Source organism: Pinus tabuliformis, chromosome X (genome assembly GCF_031772625.1).
Source record: "Pinus tabuliformis cultivar Carrire ecotype Pingquan chromosome X, CPIR1, whole genome shotgun sequence".
Taxonomy (NCBI): Eukaryota; Viridiplantae; Streptophyta; class Pinopsida; order Pinales; family Pinaceae; genus Pinus; species Pinus tabuliformis.
In genome coordinates, this window is record NC_142308.1 from 617,344,922 (window position 1) to 617,370,596 (window position 25,675).

The 25,675-nt window shown below is 39.9% G+C and overlaps 1 protein-coding gene across 2 annotated transcripts; it reads left to right on the top strand.

The window, feature by feature from the left end:
• Positions 1-344: 344 nt before the first annotated feature.
• UBC32 (ubiquitin-conjugating enzyme 32) lies at positions 345-4,527 on the top strand. Of its 2 annotated transcripts, XM_089447141.1 has the most exons (5): positions 351-640; positions 901-1,032; positions 2,536-2,620; positions 3,676-3,839; positions 3,979-4,527. In XM_089447141.1, exons 1-5 carry the CDS (start codon positions 530-532, stop codon positions 4,411-4,413), a joined length of 927 nt encoding a protein of 308 aa, XP_089303267.1. In that variant the 5' UTR covers positions 351-529; the 3' UTR covers positions 4,414-4,527. The 2 variants fall into 2 exon arrangements, with proteins under 2 accessions (XP_089303268.1, XP_089303267.1); XM_089447142.1 differs by lacking the exon at positions 901-1,032 and having other exon boundaries at positions 345-640.
• Positions 4,528-25,675: the final 21,148 nt, after the last annotated feature.

The window sequence follows — 25,675 nt, forward strand, 5'->3', positions numbered from 1 at the left end:
ATTAAAAAATCAAATTTTATTATTTAATTAGTTCAATGGTTTCATGCATCAGTATTAGCACCAAGAGTGGCTAGTGACAACCCATTTTGTCAGCAAGTGATATGTGATGTCACGAAAGATATTCATCTTACAACCACTAGAAGGTTCCAACCACTCAAATCATGCCAAACAATATATACAGTCTCAAATTTAGGAAAATAAATATGTTCACATCAACAATTTTTGTGGGAAAAGATATTGCTATATTTGAAGGGGGCTAATGACATTTTGCTGATTCCTGATTGGTTGATGATGCAACGTGGCACCAGATGAGTCGTTAGACAATGAAACAAATTGATATTGCAAAGCGTCAAAGGTTCGGGGAAATCTTATTCATAAAAAGACGAAAAGAGACATTGAAACCTGCACTCCTTCACAAGTCAGGAGATCGACTCCCCCGGCCGCTGAAGAATTACTAGTTCCAGGTTACAATTGTCTCTGAAATCGGCTGATTTGTGTCGTTGAGTGTATTCAGATCGGGTAATTGGAAATGGCGGAAGAGAAATTCAATATGAAGAATCCTGCTGTGAAGAGGATCCTGCAGGAGGTGAAGGAAATGCAGAACAATCCCAGCGATGACTATATGAGCCTTCCATTGGAGGTACTGATCTGCTTTTTCTCTATTTAGTAGAGATCTAATACCATCCATTGGGTGTTTTTGGTCAATCTGTGCAATTTAATTTCTGTTGCATGTTTTGGTTGTGTTCAAAGGAAGTTGTCAGGTCAGGGCTTTTGAGAAAAAGAAAGAAGGAAGAAAAATATCATTAATTTAGGACTTTTTTGAGGGTGTATTTTCTCTTTGCTTTTGTTTTGATTAGATAGCTATGGTGGTTTTTGAACAGTTTATTTTGGGGTTTTCAGGATAATATTTTCGAGTGGCAGTTTGCCATTAGAGGACCTCGGGATACGGAGTTTGAAGGCGGGATTTATCATGGTCGAATCCAGTTGCCTCCAGATTACCCTTTGAAGCCCCCTTCCTTTATGTTATTGACGGTACGCTGTTTTTCGTTTTCAAATAGTCCTGAATATAATGGCTTTGGGGTTTGATTTTGACAATGCCACTGGCACACAGAATGATCGAATGCACAAGTAAAAAATAATTGGTTGATGTTTCCATATGGTTTGGAGGTTCCAACCTAGGCAATTCAAGAGTCAAGAAAGAGTTAATCTAAGCTTGTAGGATTAAGTTGAGAAATGTCACCTCAGTGTGCACTGCACAATCCGATTGAGTATTCAGAAAACATGTACTAGCAAGATGCCCTGTATATGAAAAATATGATGGTGACAGAAATGACTCAATTCAGCACTTTTTACGGACCAAAACTCCCGATGGGCCGAGCGCTAAGCTTGTCAACACAGATTATGCGCTCACCTTTTTTAAGGCCCCACAAACGAAGGGTTTGTGTGGATAGATACTCAGAACAATTGAAGGAGTTATTGATAACCCCTGAGATCAATTTGTTCAATGAGACCATATGAATACGGTTTTCTTTATTTAGGCTGTATATATAAGGCTTCTGCTAAAGGATGTATGTAATATGAACCACAAGAGTAATATTTCTTCACGTTAGATAGGTAACGTCCGTATTCTAGGATTCTTCTATTAAGGATTTCTAGTAGATATCGATCTTTTGAATTTATTGATTTTTGTATTTTCTGAGTTGTGCTTTACCCCCTCCAATTTTGTTGAACAATGGACAGGTAACTGTTGTGTGCTGTTCATCTTCTGTTTTTCTTGCATTGAATGAATACATTTCTTTCTCCCGATGGCGTTTAAGGACTATGCACCTACCTCTCTTGCATTCTAGGTGGTTTCAAAGTTTAAACTTTTTTGGACTCCTTTCAGTTTGTCATAATTTTTAGCTATTAGTGCTGCAAATATTTGATGCCGGTAATATGTTGTTATTGATTATCTTTCTTATACTCTTTCTCTTTCTCTTTCCTCTATTTCTGCCTGTGCCTACAGGATCAGAACACCTGACTATAATTGCTTGAATTGTCGTATGTGGCACTATATTTGTTTGTTTAATAATTGATAGATGATGACGTTTTATAGTAGATACTACGAAGTCTCACGATTAATCAGTGGCTTGTCATTTGTCAGAACCGGGTATTCATTAATATCATCAACAGTTAAGGTGTCGTAGGTATTGCTTTTAGTTTGGTATGCACCACTTCAGTAATTAAAACTTAAAAGTTACTGTACAAGATTTAATACTGTGCCAATGTAGATTTTTGCCCATGCTAAAAACGAGCTTGTGTAATTACTAACCCCATTTAACAATTCTAGGAACTACAGAGAGGCTTCAAGGTGGTTTAGTAGTTTTTGAGCTTGAAAATTGTTAAGGGCCTTGGCAATTGAGTAAAAATGTTCCACTGGAAATCCTTTAATCATGCTTGATTGGTCTCTTATTATTGTTTTATTTACTTGTGGTTTTGATGGTTATCAATTTTTGAAAGTGGAATCTAATCTCCCATAAACTGTTCATTTTGCAGCCCAATGGCAGATTTGAAACTCAGACAAAGATATGCTTGAGCATATCAAATTATCACCCTGAGCATTGGCAACCATCATGGAGCGGTAATTTTCTTATATTTATTTTTGCGGTGAAGAACAATCTTATTTCAAATTATAGGGACTAGTATAAAGGTGTCTAATAGCGTGCTTTTCTCAAGGAAATAAGTACACTAGTCAACCCATGTGTGGAGTTAAGCTCTTTAAATTCCTTGTTTTTCCCAATAGGTTTCTTGAATTTCCTTGTAGCCTAGTCCAATATTGTGATCTCCCTACACATTATTAACATATAGATCAACTAAATACATTAGTCTACCAATGTGTGGAGCTAAGTTGTTTAAATTCCTTGTTTTTGCTAATAGGTTTCTTGAGTTCCACTCATGTAGTCTAGAGATGCTTATGCTTTTTAAGTCCTTTCTTAGACTTGATCACATTCCTAAGTCCCATACTTCTGGTATATTTATTTTTGGAGCAAGGAATATAGGAAAGTATTTCTGGGTTTGTTTTTCTTTTCCAAGTATTAAATTGTTCAATCTCTGTTCTTTCTAATATTGGTCAGACTCACAGTGAATGGGTATAGTAGAGACCTATGCAATATATTGGGCATTCCTTATTAAGATATAGAGATCTTGTCTAAGCCTGTATTATTTTGGGTGGAGCAGTTTTTGCTTATAAATCTCTTTCATAATTGCTCCAATTAGAATTGGTTTAGTAGTGTCAATGGAATATGATGGGTTGCCTCTGCAATTTGAAGAGGAATCCTTTGCCGTTATGAAGCAAATGAATTGTCTGCATTGTAGTGTCTGGAATCTGATGCTGTTTTGTAGGGTTAAAATTCATATTGTTATAATCCTTTGCATTATTGCTCTTGTTTTGTGAGTTTGTTGTAATATGAGCGTTTTTTAAATGTCATATCCACTTTTGAATGAACTAAAAAGGAAAGTGCATATAACTTGAAATGCTACTGGCACAATGTAATGCAGCATAATGCTTTATCTCGACAATCCGATACATCATTATTTTCAACAGATAATTTCATGCTTCTATGCAAAACACTGTGTTATATCTTGTTTTATGTGATGTGTATATCATCTCCTAATATTATACAAAAACTTTTGCAGTTCGAGCTGCGTTGGTAGCACTTATTGCATTCATGCCAACAAAACCAGAAGGAGCAGTTGGATCTCTTGATTACTCTAAGGAAGAAAGGATTGCACTTGCCACCAAGTCCCGTACGCACCCACCGAAGTTTGGAAATGCAGATCGTCAAAGATTAATTGATGAGGTTTGGATTCTCACGTCTTTTTATACTTTAGTTGAGCAGTAAACCCTTTATTTTGAACCATGTTTATAGGTGAATTTCAAAACTAGTGTGGTGTATAACTCTTCACTTTTAACCAGTCATTTTCATTTCTATCTTGTAGGTTCATGAATATATGTTGAAGAAGTCTCCTCCTGTACCTGAATGCTGTGCTGTGACAAATAATCAAGAGGCATGCAAACAATCTGTGTTGTCTGATGTTGATGACCAAGCCAAGGTAGTAACAGCTGCAACTGCAGAGCATTCCCAGGCAGAAGAAACTGAGATGGTTGGAAATGTGAATGATGTGCATGTGAATGCTAATGCATCTCCCCTGGGAGCGAGTGTCAGTGGAGAGTTGGGATTATCTACAGAACCCGTGGTTGAAGTGATGCAGACTGAACAGAGGAATCAAGAAGTGAGGAATAACTCAACGATTAGAGAACAGACATTGCCTGATGACAGAGGGCTGACACTGTTAGCAGTTGGCTTATGCGTGGCTATTATTGCTCTTCTTATAAAGAAGTTTTTGAAATCATACTGGTGGATTGGTGCTTAAGTTTGTAGTATTCTATTGCTTTGGAATTGTAATCTGTGAATATATGCTGATAGTAAACTTTTGTAATATTGTTTTGATTTAAAGTTTACCTTCATACAAGGTTATTGAGAATTATTCTATTTGAAAAGCAGTTCAAGAACCAGGGCCATAGAATCACTTTTTTGAACTTTGTCTCTGTTTTCTTTTCTGCACCTGTATTGGTTTTGTAGTGTTAAAGAATGAGTTCTTTGTATTTACATGACCATCTCCCAATTACAAAATGATGGATGTATATGCAAAATGTTATCATTCAAATTCAAGTTCAATGACTTTGCGTTCGTGAATATTATTGCCATTTCATATTCTAATCGCATTCCAATTCATACTCTAGAGCAGGCACAACTTGCTTATGTAAAAGGACCATCAAATTTACCATAATTTTTTCTTACCGAGGGATGCATCATGGGACATGCAGGGTACCAATCCTGCATTTCCCAGTGATCTGGGTAATGTCCCTGAAATGAGCAGGGGATGGCCTCAACACTCAGAGATTGGGAGAATAGAGGAAACACTAAACCCTGAATTGGCTTATTGATTTCCTAAATTCATCTGTAACTACAAAAGAGACAAAATGATACTGCATGGGTGAGACAATTAATTTGTCAACTTCAGGTTGTTGCTGGTTTCCAACGCGTCTTTGCTATTTATGCTTTTGATTCCCGCATTTCAAGATCCATGAATGTAATGAGTTTTTATTTAGCAAAAACAATAAATCTACATTCTATTAGCATCATCCATTTTAAAAGCCAAAAAACCCCAAAACTCTGTTTTACTAAGGCTACTTTCAACCTCATGTTGTGCCTCATTGCTTGGTCTTAATAATCTTACTAGGGATACCCTCCTTGAGTAGGAGAAGACCTAGCCCAAATTGAAGAGGATAGGTTATGAAGGTGATAGTGCTGACCGTCTTAATAGTTACCAACTTACCCCAAGTGGAGTGAGGAGTTGTTTATGGAGAAGAGCCGGCCTTAATTGAAGAGGATAGGTTGCCAAGGCGTGGTGACCATCTTAATAGTTTCCTCTTCAGTTGTATTTTGTTGATTATGGCTTTTATCATTAAGTACAATTTGAGCGAGGTGTTCTGGTGATAAAGGCCATTCACCTGGGCTTCATGACACATTTCTGAGAGTCTTTTGTTGAAGATCTCATCTGCACATGGTGACTTCATGAAGAGACATTTCTGAGAGTGTTTTATTTTGAAGACATTGTTGGATGTAGAGGTGAGACTTGAGTACATCCATTGATTGTGAAGGTTCTTTGAAGAAAACTCATCTTGGTGACTCCACCTTTGACATTGGTATGAGGTATGCATTGTATTTTCCAATTTTGACTGCTCATATTGAAGACTTAAGTAAAATATGGATGTGATGTGGGGACCTTTGGATTTTTCAGAAATCCTTGTGTATCCAAATAAGCCTCCTCCCTCAGCATTGCATGAGCAAATCCCTGTATTCATTGGACTAACAGCTCTGCTCAAAATGTCTGGCACTTCAATGGGTTTTATAGCAGACAAGACATAAGTATGGTTCACGAGGAGATATTATGATGAAATTATTTGTTTGCACCTTAAGGGGAAATGCAACACAATGGTTTCATAAAGTTTGTCCAAAGGGCATGTCTTCAGTTTCAAGTTTAATCAAACCCTTATACAGATTTTATGATCGTGAACAAGTAGTTGAATTCTATGACAGATTTCTTGCTTGAACTTTTTCTTCAAAGAAGAGAAAGGTGTGAGGTTGTTATGCAAGCCTACCTAGTACCAACACAACCCTACAGATTTACTTTAAAATAAGCTGAGCAAAAGATATGAAATAGTAAACTCACCGGTGGATGTTGTAGCAAAGAAGTACCTACAGTCCCATGTGAAAACACTTCAAGACCTTTATAGGAGATTAATCAACTTGTCACTCCATCTGAAAAGATGCTGGAAATCAGCATAGCAAAGGATGACAGTTCAGATTTATGCTTTGGATAAGTTTTTTTTTTTTTTTACCAGAGGAAAAGGCATACTATTATTTCAAGGTTAAATATGAGTACATTCTTTACATGCTTCTAGCATAAAAAATATGAGCTTCTACACCTCATCTATATCTGTCTGTCCAAACACTGATCATGAGCTAAATTTGGCCTCTGCCGCAACTATCCAGTCAAAAAACAAGAAACGTAGCAGTCCTTTCCATTTGGACCCAAGCAACTTCAAAACAGTACAAGTCTTACTTTCAAGTAGAAGTTACATTTTGCAACAACACTTAAATAAACCTATTGTCAATATCCTTAAAAATCATACAGAAGTCCAGAAATCAGCTGCTCGAAATTCACGGTCTTGCAAAGTAATTCATAATGACCCTTCTGTAGAAGGTGGCCTTTTTTGATAGAGAATATGCCATCCCTATTTAATTCCCTATAGATATGCTGAGCCTCGACCTGGGAGAACATGTAGTATTTCCTCTATTTGGCAGGCCAGAGATGCCAAAGAAAAACAATTGATCTGAACCCGACCTTTTATGAAGTGTATGACTAAAGAGGAATCACCAAAAATCTTCAATGCAGACACATATTTTGTTCTAGCCGACTTCAGTAAGAAAAATGGTGCCATTAGTTTCCCCCAGTTGTTTTAAGGCATCACCAAGATTTGCTTTGAAGGCATAGGAAATGCTGTCGGACAGAATGAGGAGGAAGCCAGCGCCACATCTCCTTGAGTTCCCCTGACCGACCCCATCAAAAAAGGACCAGGGAGTGTCTTTGCTAAATGAAAGAACCCCTATCACTCTTGGGCTTATTATGTGTAAATCACTTTTATACTCATGCAGTCTTGCTTCTATCAACACAACGACAACAGTAATAAGTGCAGACTTGTATTTGTCTTCAAACAGCACTGAATTCCTAGCCAGCCAGATGCCCCAACATACAGTTCAGGCCTTCAATTTTTGAGCTCTTTCCGGAGAAAGAAATACTCAAAGCATCCACTTATATTGTCCTTGTTTCGATTACCAGGGAATTGCATCTTCCATTGCAACTGCTTCCAAATCTTGTGTATATGGACATGATAGAAACAGGTGCTGTACTGTTTCCTTATTTGGGCAGCAAAGGTAGCAGATGCCATGCCCTGAAAGCTTCTTTCATGTAGTCCAGCCCAAGTCAATAGATTGTTGCAATTACCATCCAAAGGAACAATAAGCACTTAACTGGGGCTTTTATTTTCCAGAATTTCCTCCACCAGGTGGATTGATCATCATCTCAGTCCATCAGTTTTGAAAGATATTCTAACTTGGCTGAATAAGTCCCCCCAGAATCATTATAAGACCAAATCAACTCATCATCCTTTTCCAGCAGCTGGATATGTCCTCAAGCCAGTTCTGAAGTGAAAGCCTTCCACTCCTCCCGAATCCTTCTGATGCCCAAATGATCCACAGTAAACCATTCTTGCGTCCAGATCAAAGGTTGACCCTCGTCCTCAATCTTATTCAGTGTACTAAAACCATTTTGCTGAAGAAATTGAACTAGGCTCTCAGAGAGAATCCATTTCCTTTCATCCCATGATTCTGTCCATGCCAGTTTGGACATGTTTACCATTTCCAACCTTCCAAGCCAAGAACCTGCCAATAAGTGGAAACAAAGTGTTAAAGCCTTCCAGTGGTCTGACACATTCAATATATTTTTGTCCCTGGCTCTTATCTGATCCAAAAGAGTCTTCAGAGCAAGAAATTGTTCAATGTTATGAAGTTCCATGAGGACTTGGCCGCAAGAGCCTTCCCAAAATGAAAACCATCTTTGAGTCCCCATCCTCGAGAGGATTTGAGGAGGGAAACCTTATCCTAGCTTTGCTAGGTGCATCCCCTTGTAAAGTCCAATTCCCCTTCATAAATAATTACAGCGCAATCCTAGTATCCTTTCTGGGGTTCCTTTTGGAATGTAAGCTAGAAAATGCCAATATACCGGTTTTGCTTCAAGACAGGCTTTATTAGAGCTAGCCAGCCACCCCTCAACAACCAGCAATTACACCAAAAGTTTATTCGGGTCTCGACTCTATTAATTAATCACTGCCAATCATTCTTGTCATAGTTGTTGGGCTTTATCCAAAACCCCAGATATTTGAAACTAGGATCCAAATCTTTCCTGTCTAGACTCCAAAGGACAGAATGTGTATAGCAAGTTCAAAAGTCTCCTTTCCATGTGATCGGCATATATTGCAGATCTTTGAAAGTTCACCTCCGTCCCCGTGCCAGCCCAAAATATGTTGAGAAGTATTTTTCTAGGTTCCCCTCATCCCTGAAACAGAAAATCAAGATATAATCTACAAAAAGCAGATGAGAAATGAAAAGTGACTCGCCAATAACAGACCTTTGAGTCTCTTGTTTCTAATAGCATTTTCAAATAATCAACATAGCCCTTCTGCAAACAATAAAAATAGTTAGGGTGACAGGGGGCAGCCTTGACTAAGCCCCCTCCTTGGACTGAAAAACTGTGAAGCCAACCCATTTATTAAGACAACAAAATTAGCATTGGTATGAGAATCCAACATGTAAGAGTAGTAACTGCAAGAAAGCCCATGAAACTTTGTCATAAGCCTTAAAAATGTCCACCTTTGACATAAAGGCTGACAGATTTCTTGTCTTTATACTGTGTAAGGGTTCCTGTGCCAAACCAACCACTTCATGAATGTGCCTATTTTACAAGAATCTAAATTGTTCATCAGAGATTACAGCAGAAAAAATAAGTTTAAGTCTTGTTGCTATCACCTTTGCCACCACTTTTAAGTGATGAATGTTGAATTCATATTCCTTGGAACTTTCCCTTTTCTCCTGATCTCTTCTGCAATCCAGAGAAGATCCTCTCCTACCAAATCAAAATAAGTCAAGAAGAACTCTATCGTCCACCCATCATGCCCTGGACTACGGTCTTTCCTTAAAATCTTCGAAGCAACAAGCAGTTCATCTTGTGAAAACTCATATTAGGTTTTCGTTCTCTTGTTTGTCAATAAACCTTGGGGGGGGTGTTGCTTCTCACTACCTCTGTGAGATTGGCTTGATTTGGATCCTCAAAATGTCCTTTGAAATGTTGCACACCAAAAGTCGCTAGATCACCCAATTTTTGTATTTTCCTCCCGTCTCCATCTAAATGATCCCATATTGTATTTTTGCGAATTTTTATGGTTGTGTTGGGTTGCACGGCTCTTTATCCTCCATTCCATATCCTCCTCGAGAAGTAGCTTACATTTACAGATTTTCAACTCCTTTATCTCCTTTTCAGACTTTCTCAGAGACCAAAATTCTCTCATTAACCGAAAATAGTCCAGCAAGCTTCTCCAGTTTTTTTAATAATATGACCTCTCATTTTGTCTTTCATGCACACTTTGGAACTGAGATTTTGTGTTTTTAATGAGTCATGAAATTGCTTGCAGGCCGAAACACCAGAGTGTGGATCAAAAGGCTACCAACTGTCCTTGGCCATCTTTCCAAACTTTTCATTCAAGATCCATGCCGGATTACATTTAAATGGGGCCCCAAGCATGTTTGAACTTTCATTAATTTCCAAGTAGATGGGAAAGTGGTCAGAGCAGTGAATTCCATCCACCCAAGTACACAAACTCTTTTCACTTACAACAGTATTTGACTGTGTATAAGGAACCTATCAAGGTGTTTAGAAACAGCTGCTGGGCCCAACCTGTTGTTTATCCAAGTAGGTTTGACTTCTATAGGCATTATATCAGCCAACCCTGCACCTTCAGTAAGATTGAGTATTTGATCAGCCATGGCTTGTCGAAGGGGGTTGAAGGACCCCACACTTCTCCTTGACTAAAGTATAAACTTCAAGTCACCTCCTATGATCAGGTTTTCAGAGACAGGTAAATTAGAAGTTAGAAGGTTTTCCCAGAAGGGTAGCTTCACATCAAACCGTCCATAAACATTCAGGACCCTAAATTCTCTGTTCAATGACTTTGAAAACATCTCCATAGGGATTCTTGCTTTCACTGCAAATGCATTTACAAGTGTCAGACTCACTCTTCAACCAGTAATGATCCCCCCTGACTTTGCTAGCAGAGTCAACACCAGCAAAAGACCAACCACTCAATAATTTGCTTAAAATCCCGCACTAATCATTGTACTTTCCCATCATTTCTTGAATTAAAACTAGGGACTGTTAGAAAAAATAAACTGTTTGAGGGACAATCTCTTTGCCTGCCCCTGTTGCCACGGATGTTCATAGATAGGAGCTTCATCGGGAACTACTGGAGGGGTAGGGAGTTGCACTGGGTACACCATGAATCTGAGATTGCTTTCCTTGCTTGATTTCTGGCATGGCCTTGGCTTGGGCCTTTCTCAGGGTAGATGCCCTATTGACAGCGAAGGGTAGTTTTGATCTAAATCCCATCCCAAACCATCGGACTAGGCTGTTTCCAGGTTGACATTTCTCTTCTGGGGTCTAAGGTATATGGAGCTCTCTTTTTCCATCTAGTCCAGAAGACCTGAATGATTTCAAATCTTCTAATGTGGTCTGCAGAGTCTGCTTCTTATTATTAACAGGCTTTTTTATAGCCACAGGAATATTTCCCTCCACCAAACGCTCCCTTGAGCTTTGTGGACTGTAGAAGTCATAGGATTGACTAATCGAGAACAAGGGATGGGTTCGTCATGACTAGGCTGTAAAGGCAAGGCCAGAAAATCCGTCACGGGAAACAGCCCACATCCCTGGAGCTAATGTTAATAATGAAATCCCCATCCCCAACAAGCTCCAGAATGTTGACTTGGCTAGTAGACAATCCAGGAACCATCTCAGAGCAAAAATTAGAGGGGGTTGGCTGGGAATTGTCCATTGCCAACTGGGATTTTAAAGTATTAACCAAAATATCTAAAGTCATACCTGGCAAGATATTGGTGTCCATCCGAGAAGCTAAAAGAGCACTATTCCCATTCAAGGACTGAGCATCGCTTAGATTCTCAACAGCCTGGAGCAATTCCTCTTGGCTTTGTCCCCAGTCCACAATGAGATCCACCAATGGGTCCATACAGCTGAATCGAGTAACAGGAGCTTGTGCTTCCCAACTCCCACCAGAGCCAGAGATAAGCCTGGAGCAATTCCTCTTGGCATTGTCTCCAATCCACAATGAGATCCATCAATGGGTCCATACAACCGAATTGAGTAACAGGAGCTTGTGCTTCCCCACTCCCACCAGAGTCAGAAATAGCTTGTAGAGGGTGAGGGGAGGGCTCAGTAAATATATTCATGTCTTCCATACCCTGTTTAACCAAAGATGAACCCTCTTTTGCTGCCTTCGGCACTCATTTGCAAATATAGGATTTCAGGGTACAATTCTATAGCAAGTGCCCTAGCTTATGGTACCTTGCACAGTGGAATGGGACATTTACATAGTCCAAAACTTGTGTCCTTTGCCAATTCCCATAGACCAAGTCAATTGCCTCATATAGCCCCTCCTTTGTGTTCAAATTAATGAGCACTGAGCCACAGTGCGCCTGCATGAATTTTTATAGCTAGGGTTTCCCCTAGTTTGTTCCCAATCGCCTTCAAGCCTGCCTTCGACTACCATTCGAGGGGGAGACCAGGGAGCCCACACAGGGTTTTCCACTATTTTGGCTTCGATTGGATTGAACGAAGGCATCCAGTGATGAAGAATCAATAATGGTGAGTCCCAGGATCATTGCCATTGTAGAATCTTTTCAATGTTTTGAGCGGAGTGTAAAAAAAATCCAATCCACCCCTTGCATAGAATATGGTAGGTGTGATAATAGGACAGCACTGATGACCAGTTCTCTTTTATCCACTATCCCATGCCTTGAGACTTGACCTTCATACCAGGAAATTTGCTTGCCCACTAAATTTTCCTTTCTGGTTGCATTGCCATGTCTAAGTTCAAATCCTTCCCCATGACTAATTCAATAGCATCACTTTTTCCCTTAACAAGTTTGCTTCTTTTACGGATTGCTGCAACCCAACCCTGGTTCAGAGAGGAACCCTGGAGATCTTCAGTGCTTAAAACATCACCTACAAACCCTTGCTTGTATGTGGCTGCCAGGGAAGTAACATGGCCAAAGCCCAAAACTTCAGCGACTGGATAAAAAATTCTCACATTATTACATGCACTAAATTTGTCCTGGAGCGGGGTACCAGTCAAAACCCTTGAATTACCATCCCTATCCACCGAATCCTGGACAGCAATAACTGGTTCCTGGCAGCTGACAGGGTGGCAGAGGTGTGCATAGCTGCCAAAAATCTCCTTTTCAGAGAGAGTCATTCGAATAATTCACCCGGTCATTAAACTCCTCCCCTCTTTCCAATCAGTCCCCATCTCTCTTCCCTCATTGTCCAATGCTTGGATAAGGTTGCTCCACTGAAAGAATAATTACATGACAACTATGATGAAGATTGTGCTATCCTATTGACGTTCTGATTGAATTGAAGCCTCGGCCCTCAACACATGCTTGAGGATAAAGAGCTATAGTTTGATGCTCCCCTTGAATTGGATGGTTGTGATCTATTCTAAGGAGGACAACCTGATTTTGACATGTACAGGGTTTCATTTTCAGACTCCAATGTTGACACTGACAGAACACTCTATCAGCAGCCTGAGAGTTTCCAGTTTCATAAGAAGACCCGCTGCTGCCCAAGAGGTTGGTAATGGTACATAAGGTTTAGGTCCAGACACAGACCAGATATGAAAAATGAGCATGATGGGACATTGGACATTCATAATTTGTAACACAGCACACTGCACATTGATGATGATAATAGCAATGATTACGAGAAGTGTAGGATTGTGCTTATTGTAGATTCTTTTCATGAAATGAGAACACAGATAGGTTTCCTTGGAAGAAAATAGGCCATGGTGGCTTGAATTTGATGATCATGATTGCAGGAACTGAGCAGTCTCTTGAAGGAGTGGATTTCCTCTTATTTATTTCTAATCAGTATGACGGCCATCTATGATTCTGAGCAAGAGTATGGCAAGGTTTTGAAGTTGATTCTTCATGGTCACCCTACATCCAAAACCAGAGATACTGCAATAAGAGTAAGAACATGGATCCACTTAATGAATTGCAAATATAAATATGTTCTCCTGCTAGCCATATTATTGAAGAATCTAATACAGGACTGAAACTTGTGATGAATGCTAGTTGATGAATGATATAGTTGCTGCCTTTTAAGGATCAGTGGGTATAGTCAACTGATCCATGAAAATTGAGACGAAGATTTGTGTTTACAAAGATGAAAAATTGCAGCTCAAATGATGGCGCCTGTCCTCTCGGATCCTGTGTATGGCACTCATAATGAAGCAACTCTTGGCTCAGAACTGCCAATTGAATATGAGCATCAGAGTCACTGGTCATCTATGGTATATCCTGAAGGTGATCCCATTTTTGACGATGACATCAACTATATAAAAATGGGACAGGGCTGATCTTGTTGTAGGCTTGATCCATAAGCCCACTCAAATGGAAATAGGGAGTTCTCCCCTCTTGGTTGTGGGCACTTAGGGAGACAACAAATAACGAAACCAGTGCGAATATGATTTGGTTTCCAGGATTAACAGACCTTATGGTTAAGCAAAACATTGGGCAGAGTTTTCATTTCCACATGCCCATTTTGCTGTTCAAGGGTGCGATAGCTAGGTTTCACAAGGTTATGCTGTTTTGGCTCTGGATGGTATTCAATAATCTGTAGAGAACCACGTATCTCAACATGAAATTTCTGAAGAGAAAAACCTGTCATGATCCTTGTATATCTACTGAAGTGTCTTTTTCTTTAGATAAAAGAGGGGCTATGTTCATGCGTGAGCATCAAGGTTATCCTCCATTAGAGGACACATCAAGTGGACGGCTTACGCATTCATTCATTTCTGTAGCAGATGGACGCTCTCCCAAAGTAATAATTCACAAGAGAAATAAAGCCACTCCCAGAATTTCATATGGGGATGCAAATCTCTTTTATCAGCTGGATAAAAAGAAACAGGGAATTGAATTTCATGAGTAGCTAAATAGCGGGCTTTCTCAGGTACCGAGCCTTAATGCTATTGTGAGTTTGGAGAAAAACAAGTTGTTGATCACTCAGGATGCCACAAAGGTAACCATGACGAATCTGGCCATGGAATTCACATAACTAACCTACGTAATGACTCCGCCATTATGACTCACGGAAGGACCATTTGCAATAGTTCATAGACACAATCTTTGAAAAAATACTTTCTCGATTTGTTGGCAACAATCCTCTCTTATTTGTGGTTGACGAGTCACATGGCCTACTCACATTTGGGTGTCACCCTTCCGCTACAAGAAACTCTTTGGGTTTGTTGATGATTTTACATAAGGTTGTGCAGGTGGTGGTGGAAAGCAAAAGAACTGATACATGACCACAGGAATATCAGAATCATAATATATCTAGTGGTGCACTTTGGGATATTTTGTAGAGAAATAATGTGCCGGACTTACAAACTCATCTCCAAACGCACTAGACTGGACTCAATCACACTATGGTCAAACCGCTTGAAGAAAGTGTTCTTACATATGATCAAACAAGCTATGAGAACACTAGAGTACAAAGGGACTTGGCACATACAAGTTGATAATCAGAAAAAGAACGGCGTGTCAAATTTGTTCATCAAACGGAGTATTGTTACACTTGTGCCTGTGTTTGAGGACAAGATATAAGTAATGCCGTGGGTGCATATTTCAAGAAGATATCGTCTGTCTAGCAGAACAGTGATTATTAACCTACTGAATGATATATGCTTGTTACACACCCCTCTAAATGCGAACCTACTTGGCATTCTCAAACAAAAGGATGTTTGGTTGTCTATCAGCAGCTATGATAGCATTGCATTCCCAAAGCAGACAAAAGATTTGAAGATACGATACTCTATGATGGTCGGTACCTCATCAAAAATATAGCGGCAAATTTTTTTGTTTTCAGTACGAAAAAGCAAGATTCTATTATAATGATGGATTCCAAATTACATGACAGGAAGTATAGAGCTAGTACAAACAGCTCGAAAAGAAAATCAACCTGCTTAGTGTAGGAAAACAAAACTATACCATACAGAAAATAACCAGGAGGATTCTGGAAAATGAAAATAACCAAAATGGGCAATACTTAGAAGTCTGAAAAGCATTTGCGATTTGTGAGAAGCAAAAAACAGGGGCATGGTACTTACCAGGGCCAGAAGTATGATAGAGTGAGTTATGTACCCGGAAGTAAAAATTCCTGAATTTGGTGCTTTATGTCCCCCACTGTAATAATCATTTCCCATTTACCAATTTGTGATTGAAGTCCTTTCTTTGATAGTTCATTTGCCTGATAATTATGAGACCTGACCACATGATTTATAGCATAGTCCTTTTTGGTTTTCTAGAGGAAATCAATTCTGTTCATCCATCCAGACAGATAGTGATTTTTTATGGAATGCTTGGCATTTACATGATCTATTATGATTTTGGAATCACCATAGATCTGCAGGGATTCTATATTTAGGAAAACACTGAACAGAAGTAGTCCTGAAAGAGCCATAGCTTCCGCCTTGTTATTTGTTCCTTCTCCCCCATTCCAATAAATGGCTATTTGCTGATCCTCCTTTGTTATAATGTAGACTCCACAAGCACATATTCCATTTTGTGCAGCCCCATAAAAATAAGCTCTAGGAATAGCCATCTGGCAAGGAGTATGAGTTTGTTCCTTAGCCTTATCTTTTTTCTGCTGAGAGATGGAAGGAGAAAGGGAGTTGTACTGAGATATAATGATTTCAAATACAGATTTAAAACTTTCCTTGCAGTTTTGAAATAATGCCTTATTCCTCCATTTCCAGATTAACGATAATACAAGTAAAGGAACAAGCTGCCAAATCTCTTTCTGATTACTCCACCAGATTAATGCTTCTTTTAGTGATGAATGAGGTATATCCATGAAACCAAAGTAAGCGGCCAAATTCCTCCAAAGCTTCTGAAAATGAACACATTTTAGGGAAATGTGCAGATTGTTTTCTTCCTCCGCTTTGCAAATTAAGCAGATAGCAGGTCCATGCCAGTACCTCTTTTGCAAGTTGTCCCATGTTAAATTTTTATTATGAAAAACAAGCCAAGCAAATATGATAATCTTATATGGAGTCCCCAATTTCCAAAAGGAGATGGGGAAAATGTTTTCAGGTTGAGGAATATGGGCCTTTAGAAGAGATAAATAAATATCTTTTACATAGACATTCAGCTTACCCTTGTTCCCCTTCCAGATAAGAACGTCATTCGTTTCAGATCTACAAATTCCCTTATTCCGCATTGACCAGATTAACTGATTCCACTGATGTGCAAGGAGACCATTTAGGCCCAATTCTGAGGCATTTTTCCATATGGGGATGGGACCCTGCCAATCATCAATGACCTGCCCCCAGTAAAAGATACCTTTACGATGGAGAAACTGTAATAGCTGCTGAGAGAGAGGTATATTGACTTCGCCACCCGCAATAGGATCCTGTCCAATAATTATTTTGTTTCTTGTTTGAAAGCTCCACACTAAATTATGGAGGAAAAACTGCTCAATCTTACGGAAGCTTCTCCAGATGGCTGATCCATGAGAAGATCCAATCGTACTTTCCCTGTACCAATAAGAAATATCTCTATTGCCCATATACTTCATTCTTATGGCTCTGCTCCACAGACTATCCCCTAAAAGTCCTCTCCATATTGATTTGCATAGCAGAGCCAAACCAAACTTCCGGATAGCCATGATACCCCAACCCCCAGCGTCTTTGGAAGAGTTATTCCCCATATACTTCATTCTTGTGGATCTGCTCCACAGACTATCCCCTAAAAGTCCTCTCCATATTGATTTGCATAGCAGAGCCAAACCAAACTTCCGGATATCCATGATACCCCAACCCCCCAGCATCTTTGGAAGAGTTAGATTTGATAGTTTGGAGAGGTGAAATTTCCTTCTTTCATTGCTTCCCCCCCATATAAAATTTGTTGTTAATCTGTTCAGTTTATGTATTATACTTGCCGGAATAATAAATAAGTGGGCCCAATAAACCAATAGTTGGGCCAACACTGATTGTGTTAGAATCATCCTCCCAGCCATTGATAGACATTTATATTCCCATCCTGCTATCCTCCTGAAATACCAGTCATAGATCCACATCCAGTCTGTGATTGTATATCCCGATGGTTTAAGGTGATACCCCAAGTATTTCATGCCATCTTTAAATGGTTTCGCTTCAATATTGAAGAGCTGGACCAGATATTCAATATTTTCCATATTCACATCACCATGGAAGAAAGAAGACTTACCGTCATTTATAATTAAACCTGTAGCTCTTTGAAATCTTTCCAATATTCCATGCAGACAGATCCAAGAATTCCGACAAAGCATAGCAAAAATCAAAATGTCATCCACAAATAAGTTATGAGAGAAATAGTTTCCCCTGCTGATTTTTAGAGGACGACACCTTCCCTCACTGACGACTCTTTTAATATGGAGGCTTAAAGAGTCCATAACCAATATGAACAGAAGGGGAGAAAGAGAGCATCCCTGTCTCAGGCCCCTGGCAGCCGAGAAAAAAGGGGATGGGATTCCATTGACAAGAATGGCATAGTTAACATTTTCCACACAAGCCATTATCCAATTTGTACACAGATTATTAAGGCCAATTTTGATAAGAAGACATCTTAGAAATCCCCAATCAAGGCAATCATAGGCCTTCTTAAGATCAATTTTCAGGATGGCAGCCTCAATTTTTTTTATGTGCATAGAGTGTAGGCATTCTTGAGTGATTGCAATAGCTTCCAGAATGTTCCTTCCCTTGAGGAAACCATGTTGTTCCTAAGTCAAGTAGCTTGATAAAATGTCTCTAATCCTTTTAGATATGATTTTGGAAATAATTTTGTATATGGTGTTGCATAAAGAAATGGGACGAAAATCAGAGAAGGAGATAGGATCTTTTTTTTGGGGATTAAGGTAATGAAAGTTGAAGAGATAATAGGATTAATATTGCCTGAAATCCTAGATTCCTCTACCATACCCAAAAGGTCATTTTTTATAAGGTCAAAAAAATGAATGAGAAAATTGATCGTCCAGCCATCCGGCCCCGGACTTTTATCCTTTTTAAAAGACTTCATGACCGCCAAGAGCTCCTCCTCAGTCACATTGGCATATAGATGTTCATTTTGATCCGCGTCAAACATGGAAGGAAAGGGGTCTATACCCCAGAGAATATCCTCAATCCTGCAGTCCCCATTCCTTTTGTAAGAATTCTGAAAAAAGTTAACTGCCTCTTTTGTGATTTCTTCCTGAGACAGCGACATGTTGCCCTCCTCGTCTTTTATCTCCCAAATAGTATTTATTTCTCATCTATTGTTGGCGTATATGTGAAATTTTTTTATGTTCCTATCACCCTCTTTTAACCAAATCGCTCTGCTTTTCAGTCTCCAGATAGCTTCTTCAATATTCAGAAGTTTATGCCGACTTCTTTCCAGTTCTCTTATTCGGGAGCACATATCCCATGAAATATTGCTATCAGCCATTCTCCCCGCAATCCTATCAAGCTCCCTATTAATTTCTTGAAGATCTTTCCTATTTGAGATCTTCTTTCTATGTTGCCAATCTTTTACACTCTTCCTGAGGGATCCAAGACGGGTCAGGAAGGACAGGGTATGAGAGGACTGATCAAGCGAGAGAATAGAAAGCCAGGACTCCTGAACCATATTATTGAACTTTGCATCCTCCAACCACACTCTGTTGAACTTGAAAGGATAACCCTTCCTACGACACTGAGATTTCCATTGAAGAGAAATAGGCCTATGATCAGAGATAAAGCTATTTAAAATGTTTGATGAAGGAAGCCCAAGGCGGACCATCAGGCTATCATGGATTAGGAAGTGGTCAAGTCTTTTTGCAAGATATGCGTTCTCAGATCTCCCATTATCCCAAGTAGGGGCCATCATGGATGGATGAATATCCACAAAATTGTTTTGGAGAATAGCCTCTTTGATGATTCCACCCACTGGATCATTTTTTTGACCCCTGCCCCATACTTCATCATTGCTCAAGGTACAGTTCAAATCTCTTGCAATCAATAACGAGTCTATTTCCATTAGCTCAAAAGATAAGAACCGGTTCCAGTATCTTTTTTCTCAACCTTCTTAGGCATATGAACAATTTCATGTGCTCGTAGGTAATAACAATGAGAAAATTACAGAGCTGGAAGAGGCCTTATGGATCAATAGTGACTACAACAACCCTTCCCGGATTTGTATAGACATTATATGGCAGCAATTGTCACCCCCATGTGTGCTGGAGGACATATTTGATATACAAGGACTCAGGGTCACTTCAGACCAGCAATGACAAAGATTCCAGCGTACAAGCACTTAGATTATAATGTTTTCCTGTTTTACATGATAACTAAGCACAGATGAAAGGGGCATTCTGTTTTTGAGGTGCTCAGGTTACTGCATTGGCTCACTGATTTCACGTAGAAGCCTCATTTTGTGTGATAATAGGGTAGCAAAGGAATAAGCTCCTTTGAGCAGTTATGGATCATGAATAAGCTTTCTGAGCACAAGTTTGATTTTACATGTCTTAGGAATTGATGGCTCGTGCCTTGCTGGGTAAAAACTAGACTTTGGTGTAATGGTAGCCGTTTTTGTTAAATGAGGAGGTCATTTTTATATGTACAATACTCTAGGTTTTCATGCACTCTCAGGAAGAGCACATGTCCCATAGTGGGAGCTAGCTATTACCCGTTTTTTTGTTAAAGGGTAGTCTTAGTAAAGTTTCTTCACTGGCTTAGTGTGTTCTATCACTAAGAGACTCAGATCTTTGTGTTATTGATTTGTTCTCATGGATGGATTATCACGAGCTAGAGGTTTTGATTTCATGCTAATGAATCATGTTATGAGGTATGGTGCCTCTTGAGCATGGCACTGATTTTATTATATCTGTCGCTGGCAGGGTATAAGGTATCACTTTTCCTTGACTTGCTATTAGTTTTTCTTTGATTAAAAAAATTTAAAAGCTATCCAAAATTTAACATTATGAAATTAAATCTATTATTTTAAAATAAAATATATTTCCATTTATCTCAAATACGATTGGTTAAAATGTCTCCCCTCTTATTGTGTAATGATAGCAAGAATTAACTTTTGTGTACTCTATCACTAATTACTATGTACTATATCACTAATTACTATGTACAATAAATATAAATAATTTGAAAAACAACATTATATATTAATTACTAAGTACCATAAACACAAATGGTTTGTAATTAAATTAAAAAATTCCATTTTCTCATTGGTGTAAAGTATTGAATAGACAATTTTTAAGGGTTTTACTTTTTAATTTACAAAAAAATATTTTTAAAAATATAAATTTGAAAAAAAATGTAAAAATAACACGTGTACAATTTGTACAGCTCTCATTATATCAATTTATACTCTAATAACATGACATGTGTACTATAATATGAACATTTTTTTTTTAACGAGATTGGTTACTTTTGTATTATAAAAACTTCAAAAGGCAAAGCCTGTTACATATTGTAGGGAAAGCTGAGAGGGGAGGATCCAAAATGGGTGCGCAGACCCTTGATTCTTGTTGGTGGACTTAGTAAAAACAGTTTGAAAAAGATAACGACTATATTGCCGTACAAACAAGCCTGCTAATAAACAAAATTTACAAGACATTAAACATATTACTGCTGTTGGTTAACAGAATCATCAAGCTGAGGTTCCTTTTTTGCGCTGACTTTAGTCAAGGTCTCCGCTTGCATGCTCTGGGTTATTGAACTGATATGAGCAATTGCTTCTTCCATGTGGTTGCACTTCTCCTTGAGACTTTCAATCTCCGCTTTTTGCTTCTCCAGTTTTTTCCTCTTGGAATTTCTATCCGCATGGAATTCCTCCTTGAGCTCGTTGAAGTGCTTAACAAATGTTGCTATCATAAAGCAGTGGGCTTGGCATAAAGTATATTCACTGTTTGTAATAACGCACTCCAGAGGATTTACTGCTGGGTCACGATCTTCTGGGATCTCGGCCATTTCTGAGACTCGGGTGGAGAGAGCTTTAGAAGCTGTTGACGAAGAGAAAGAACAGGGGAAGCAAAAGGAAAGGGGAAAGGATGAAGGGGAGAAGGGGGCACAGATCGGGAAGAGCACTGAAACTGCGTTGAGGGAGGCTGTGGAATGAAAGGAGAGCTGCGAGACAGGTGAAATTGGAGAACTGAAGGAAGCTGGAGGAAGATGGCGTTGAAACAAGGAAACAGAGCAGTTAGCTGGAAAAATTAACAGAACGATACAATTGCAAAAATTACCCCTGTGATCGATTGAGAACGACCTTCCGACTGAGCTGAACGAAATGCGGTCTCTGATACTGTCCAAAGGCTGAGTAGGGGGGGCGATCCTTTGCTCTTATGCAAATGAGGGAATGGAATTCTGAGATGCGCTGAGAGGGGAGGACTCTGATTCTTATAATGCTGAGTGAGAGGCTGAGCCAGCTGTTCTGCCGAGAGATCCTCTGGGATTTGGCTGATCTTAAGATCAGATTTTAATTTTTTTTTGCAGTGGATGAGGATTATGAAGCGACGGAGGCCTACCTTCTGCTCGGAGGTGTCACGAGAGAGCTGAGGATTCTTGGTCCCGTACCTGGCCTTATTGTCAAACGAGATATCATTTGCGCTATTCAAGGTGGTGGGAGGCACGGTGTCAGAGAGAATGCGGGCTGGAGGCGGCTTGACCAGCTTGGAATGTCAAGCAGGAGGGATGTTATGATTGCTGGGGTGACTGGGTTTCAGAGATTTGGGGAAGTGATGGAACCTGCTACGGGATCGATTTGTCATAGATGTGATCATTTTGTTTGGCTTGTCCAATAGGTCTGTTGGATGCCCTTGTGGCAAATGAATCAGCTTCTGAATTATTTTCCCTTAGAACGTGCTTGTATGTTATGTCCCCCAAATGCCTGATGTTGTCCATAATTCTAGATTTTAGATTGTTGAGGGCCGCTTTTTTGAAGTCTCCCCCTGAAGCTATAGCTGCAATGATGATAGCTGAATCTCCCAGGATGACTGAGTTCTGGATTCTCATCCGTTTCAGAATGGTAGTGCCTAGGAGGAGGCTGTAGGCCTCGGCCATGTTGTTTGACATTTGTCCCAGACCCCATTCGTAGGTTAGAAGAACTTTGCCATGCTGATACTTTATAATTCCCCCTGCCTCGGCTTTCCCCGGATTGTTTTTAGAGGCCCCATCAAAATGTAGAGTGGTTCGATTTTGATCAAGGATCCACTATCTTATTTCTTCCTTGGTGCCTCTGAGCTTCCAGTTATTACCTCTCTTGTCTGCTGTGGGATGAGTTTGCTTGTGCTTGGCATAATTGAGACAGAATTTGTTGAGCCAGTCCTTCTCATCTTTGTGCCAACTGGTTCGATCTGGAAGGAAGACAGTGTTGGCACTTATTGTTTCGGATATGAGTGCCATTGTTTTTGCCAAAATGCGAGCTGGGTTTGGCTTCTGGTTGTTGAAGATGTAGTTATTTCGGGAGAGCCAGATTTGCCAGCAGAGCGTTGCTGGGATGCATTTCCACAGGCGGATGATGGAGCTCTTGGATTTCTTGGGGAAAGGATAGCATTTCTCCCAATTTTTTTGTAGAGTGGGGAGCTGATCAAAGGTCTCTCTAATTTTCAGAGGACTGATGAGCTGAGTCCAACAACTTTGAGCGAAGGGGCAGTCAAAGAAGAGGTGATGACTGCTTTCTTCCTCAGCACGGCAGTGGCAGCAGATTGAGGGACCAAGTATCCCTTTTTTCCTGAGATTCTCAGTTGTGAGTATCTTGCCTTTGAGGAGTGTCCAGTTGAAGAATTTGATCTTTGGCAGACACTCTGATTTCCACACTGCTGCATATAGATTCCATTTGCCTGTTGTTGGATTTCCCTGAAGAAGTTTATATCCCTCTTTGACAGTAAAGTTTCCTCCGCTGGTGTCCCAAATGTACCTATCGTCGATCCCTTTGTTTGTGGGAGCAGAACCTGAGAGAGAGGTTTTAAGATCGGTCCACAGATCCCTGAGAGCATCTGGGATAGGGAGGCCCTTCCAATCATGCCAACTGTTGTGATCCCATATGGAAATATCAAAAAGAGAGGTCAGATTTTTTGCTTCCATCCAGGTTTGCAGGGGTCTGAAGTTCTGAATAATGTTTCTTGGATTTGCTCCCATGATTCTATCAGACCAAAGATTTATTTCTTTACCACTGCTAGGCACTTTTGAAATGTGGTTTCTGAATTGAGGGAGAACTTTTTTGATGAGCTTCCAAACAGGTGTGCACGATCTCTCAGTGATTGTTTCGGAGAGAATATTAGAGTTCAGGCCATTGAGGTACTTTCTTTTCATAGCTTCCACCCACCAGGAGCCTTTTCCTATTAGCATTCTCCAGATCAGTTTGAATCCCATAGCTTTATTAGAGAGGCTTGGGATTTTGATGGCTAGGCCTCCGTTTTCGAAAGGGAGAATAACTTGGTCCCATTTGACAAGGCTGAACTTTTTTTAGTCTTGCTTCCCTCCCTGCCAGAGGAAGCTTCTCATAATTAGTTCCATGTGCTTATGGGTGCTGGCAGGGGCCAAGGTTACTGCATATTGGTAGATGGGAAGAGCGGAGAGAATGGCCTTGATAAGGGTAGTTCTGCCAGCGAAATTTAGCCAAGATAGCCCACAGCTTTGAAGGAGTCCCCTCATTTTTTCTATGTGCTTTACCCAAATTTCGGACTTGACTGTGTCTTTTGCTAGAGGTAGGCCCAGATAAGAAAAGTGGCTCCAGTTCCTTTGCACTGGAATGTCCAAGATCAAGGAAATTCTTTGCATGATTTGGAGAGAGGTATTCCAGGTGTATATCTTACATTTTTTATTGTTTAGCTTTCCCCCTGAAGCTGCTAGGAAGGCATCCAAAATTTTCTTGAACCTTTTTGCCATCAAACTTGAGGCTCCCCCGATTAGTAAGGTGTCATCCACAAAAAGCGAATGATTGATTTCTTTGATCCCTCTTTCTATACTGATCCCGATGATCTCCTTTTGTTTGCGTAGTTTCTCTAGATGGATGCTGAGGGTCTCCGCCATTATGATGTATAAAAAAGGAGAGAGAGGGCAGCCTTGCCTCAGTCCCCTAGTGCTTCTGAAATAGCTGCTCGGTCGACCGTTGATCAAGGGGGCAGTCCAGGGGTTGGAGATGCATTCCATAATAATGCTGATAAATTTGTTGGAGATCCCGAATTTTCTAAGGACTTCTGTCAGGAAATGATGGTCCACCCTGTCAAATGCATTTGCCATGTCTAACTTGATGATCATACCTCGTTCTTTCTTGTTGATACCGCTGTGTATTGCCTCCTGAATCAAAATGACGTTATCCATGATTTGTCTCTGAGGTACAAATCCCCCTTGGTTCTCAGAAATGAGGGTAGGGAGGAGCTTTTTAAGCCTGTTGGCTAGAATTTTAGTGACTATCTTGTAAGAAACATTGCATAGGGAGATGGGCCTGAACCGATCGAAGGAGAGGGGATTAATGTCCTTGGGAATGAGGGCGAGGTGTGAGGATTTAGTGTTTTCCCCCATCTTGCAGTTTTTGAAAACATTTTTTACCATCCTTACATAGTCTTTTTTTATAATGTCCCAGTGATTTCTGAAGAAGGCGACAGTAAAACCGTCTGGACCCAGGGCCTTGTCCGGTTGCATGCTGAAGGTTGCCATCCTGATTTCCTCCTCTGAAACATCCTTGTCCAATTCGCTGTTTTGCATATCTGAAATTTTGCTCTCAATTGGTCTGAGGAATTCCGTGATGTCTGAAGACTGGGGGCCTGCTGTTAATAAGGATTGGAAATGCCTGAGTGCTGCCTCTTTGATTGCTTCTTGCTCGTTGATCTCTTTCCCTTCTACCACAATTTTGTCGATTTGGTTATCGGCGCTTCTGAGCTTTACGTTGTTATGGAAGAAGGAAGTGTTTTTGTCTCCAGCCTTTAGCCATAAACACCTCGATTTCTGCCTTTGTTCTTCCTCCTCCACTCTGTTTTGTCTATAAAGTTCCCTGTACATTTAATTTTCTTGTATTTGGTCCTCCTTTGTGTATTGAGTATTCTCTTTTTCCTGGTTCCACTGCTCCAACTGCTTGTGAAGATCTGCTTTTTTTTTATTTTCCATAGTTGTGTTTTCTCTTGCCCACTGCTTTATGGCTATTCTTAGAGACTTTAGCTTGGT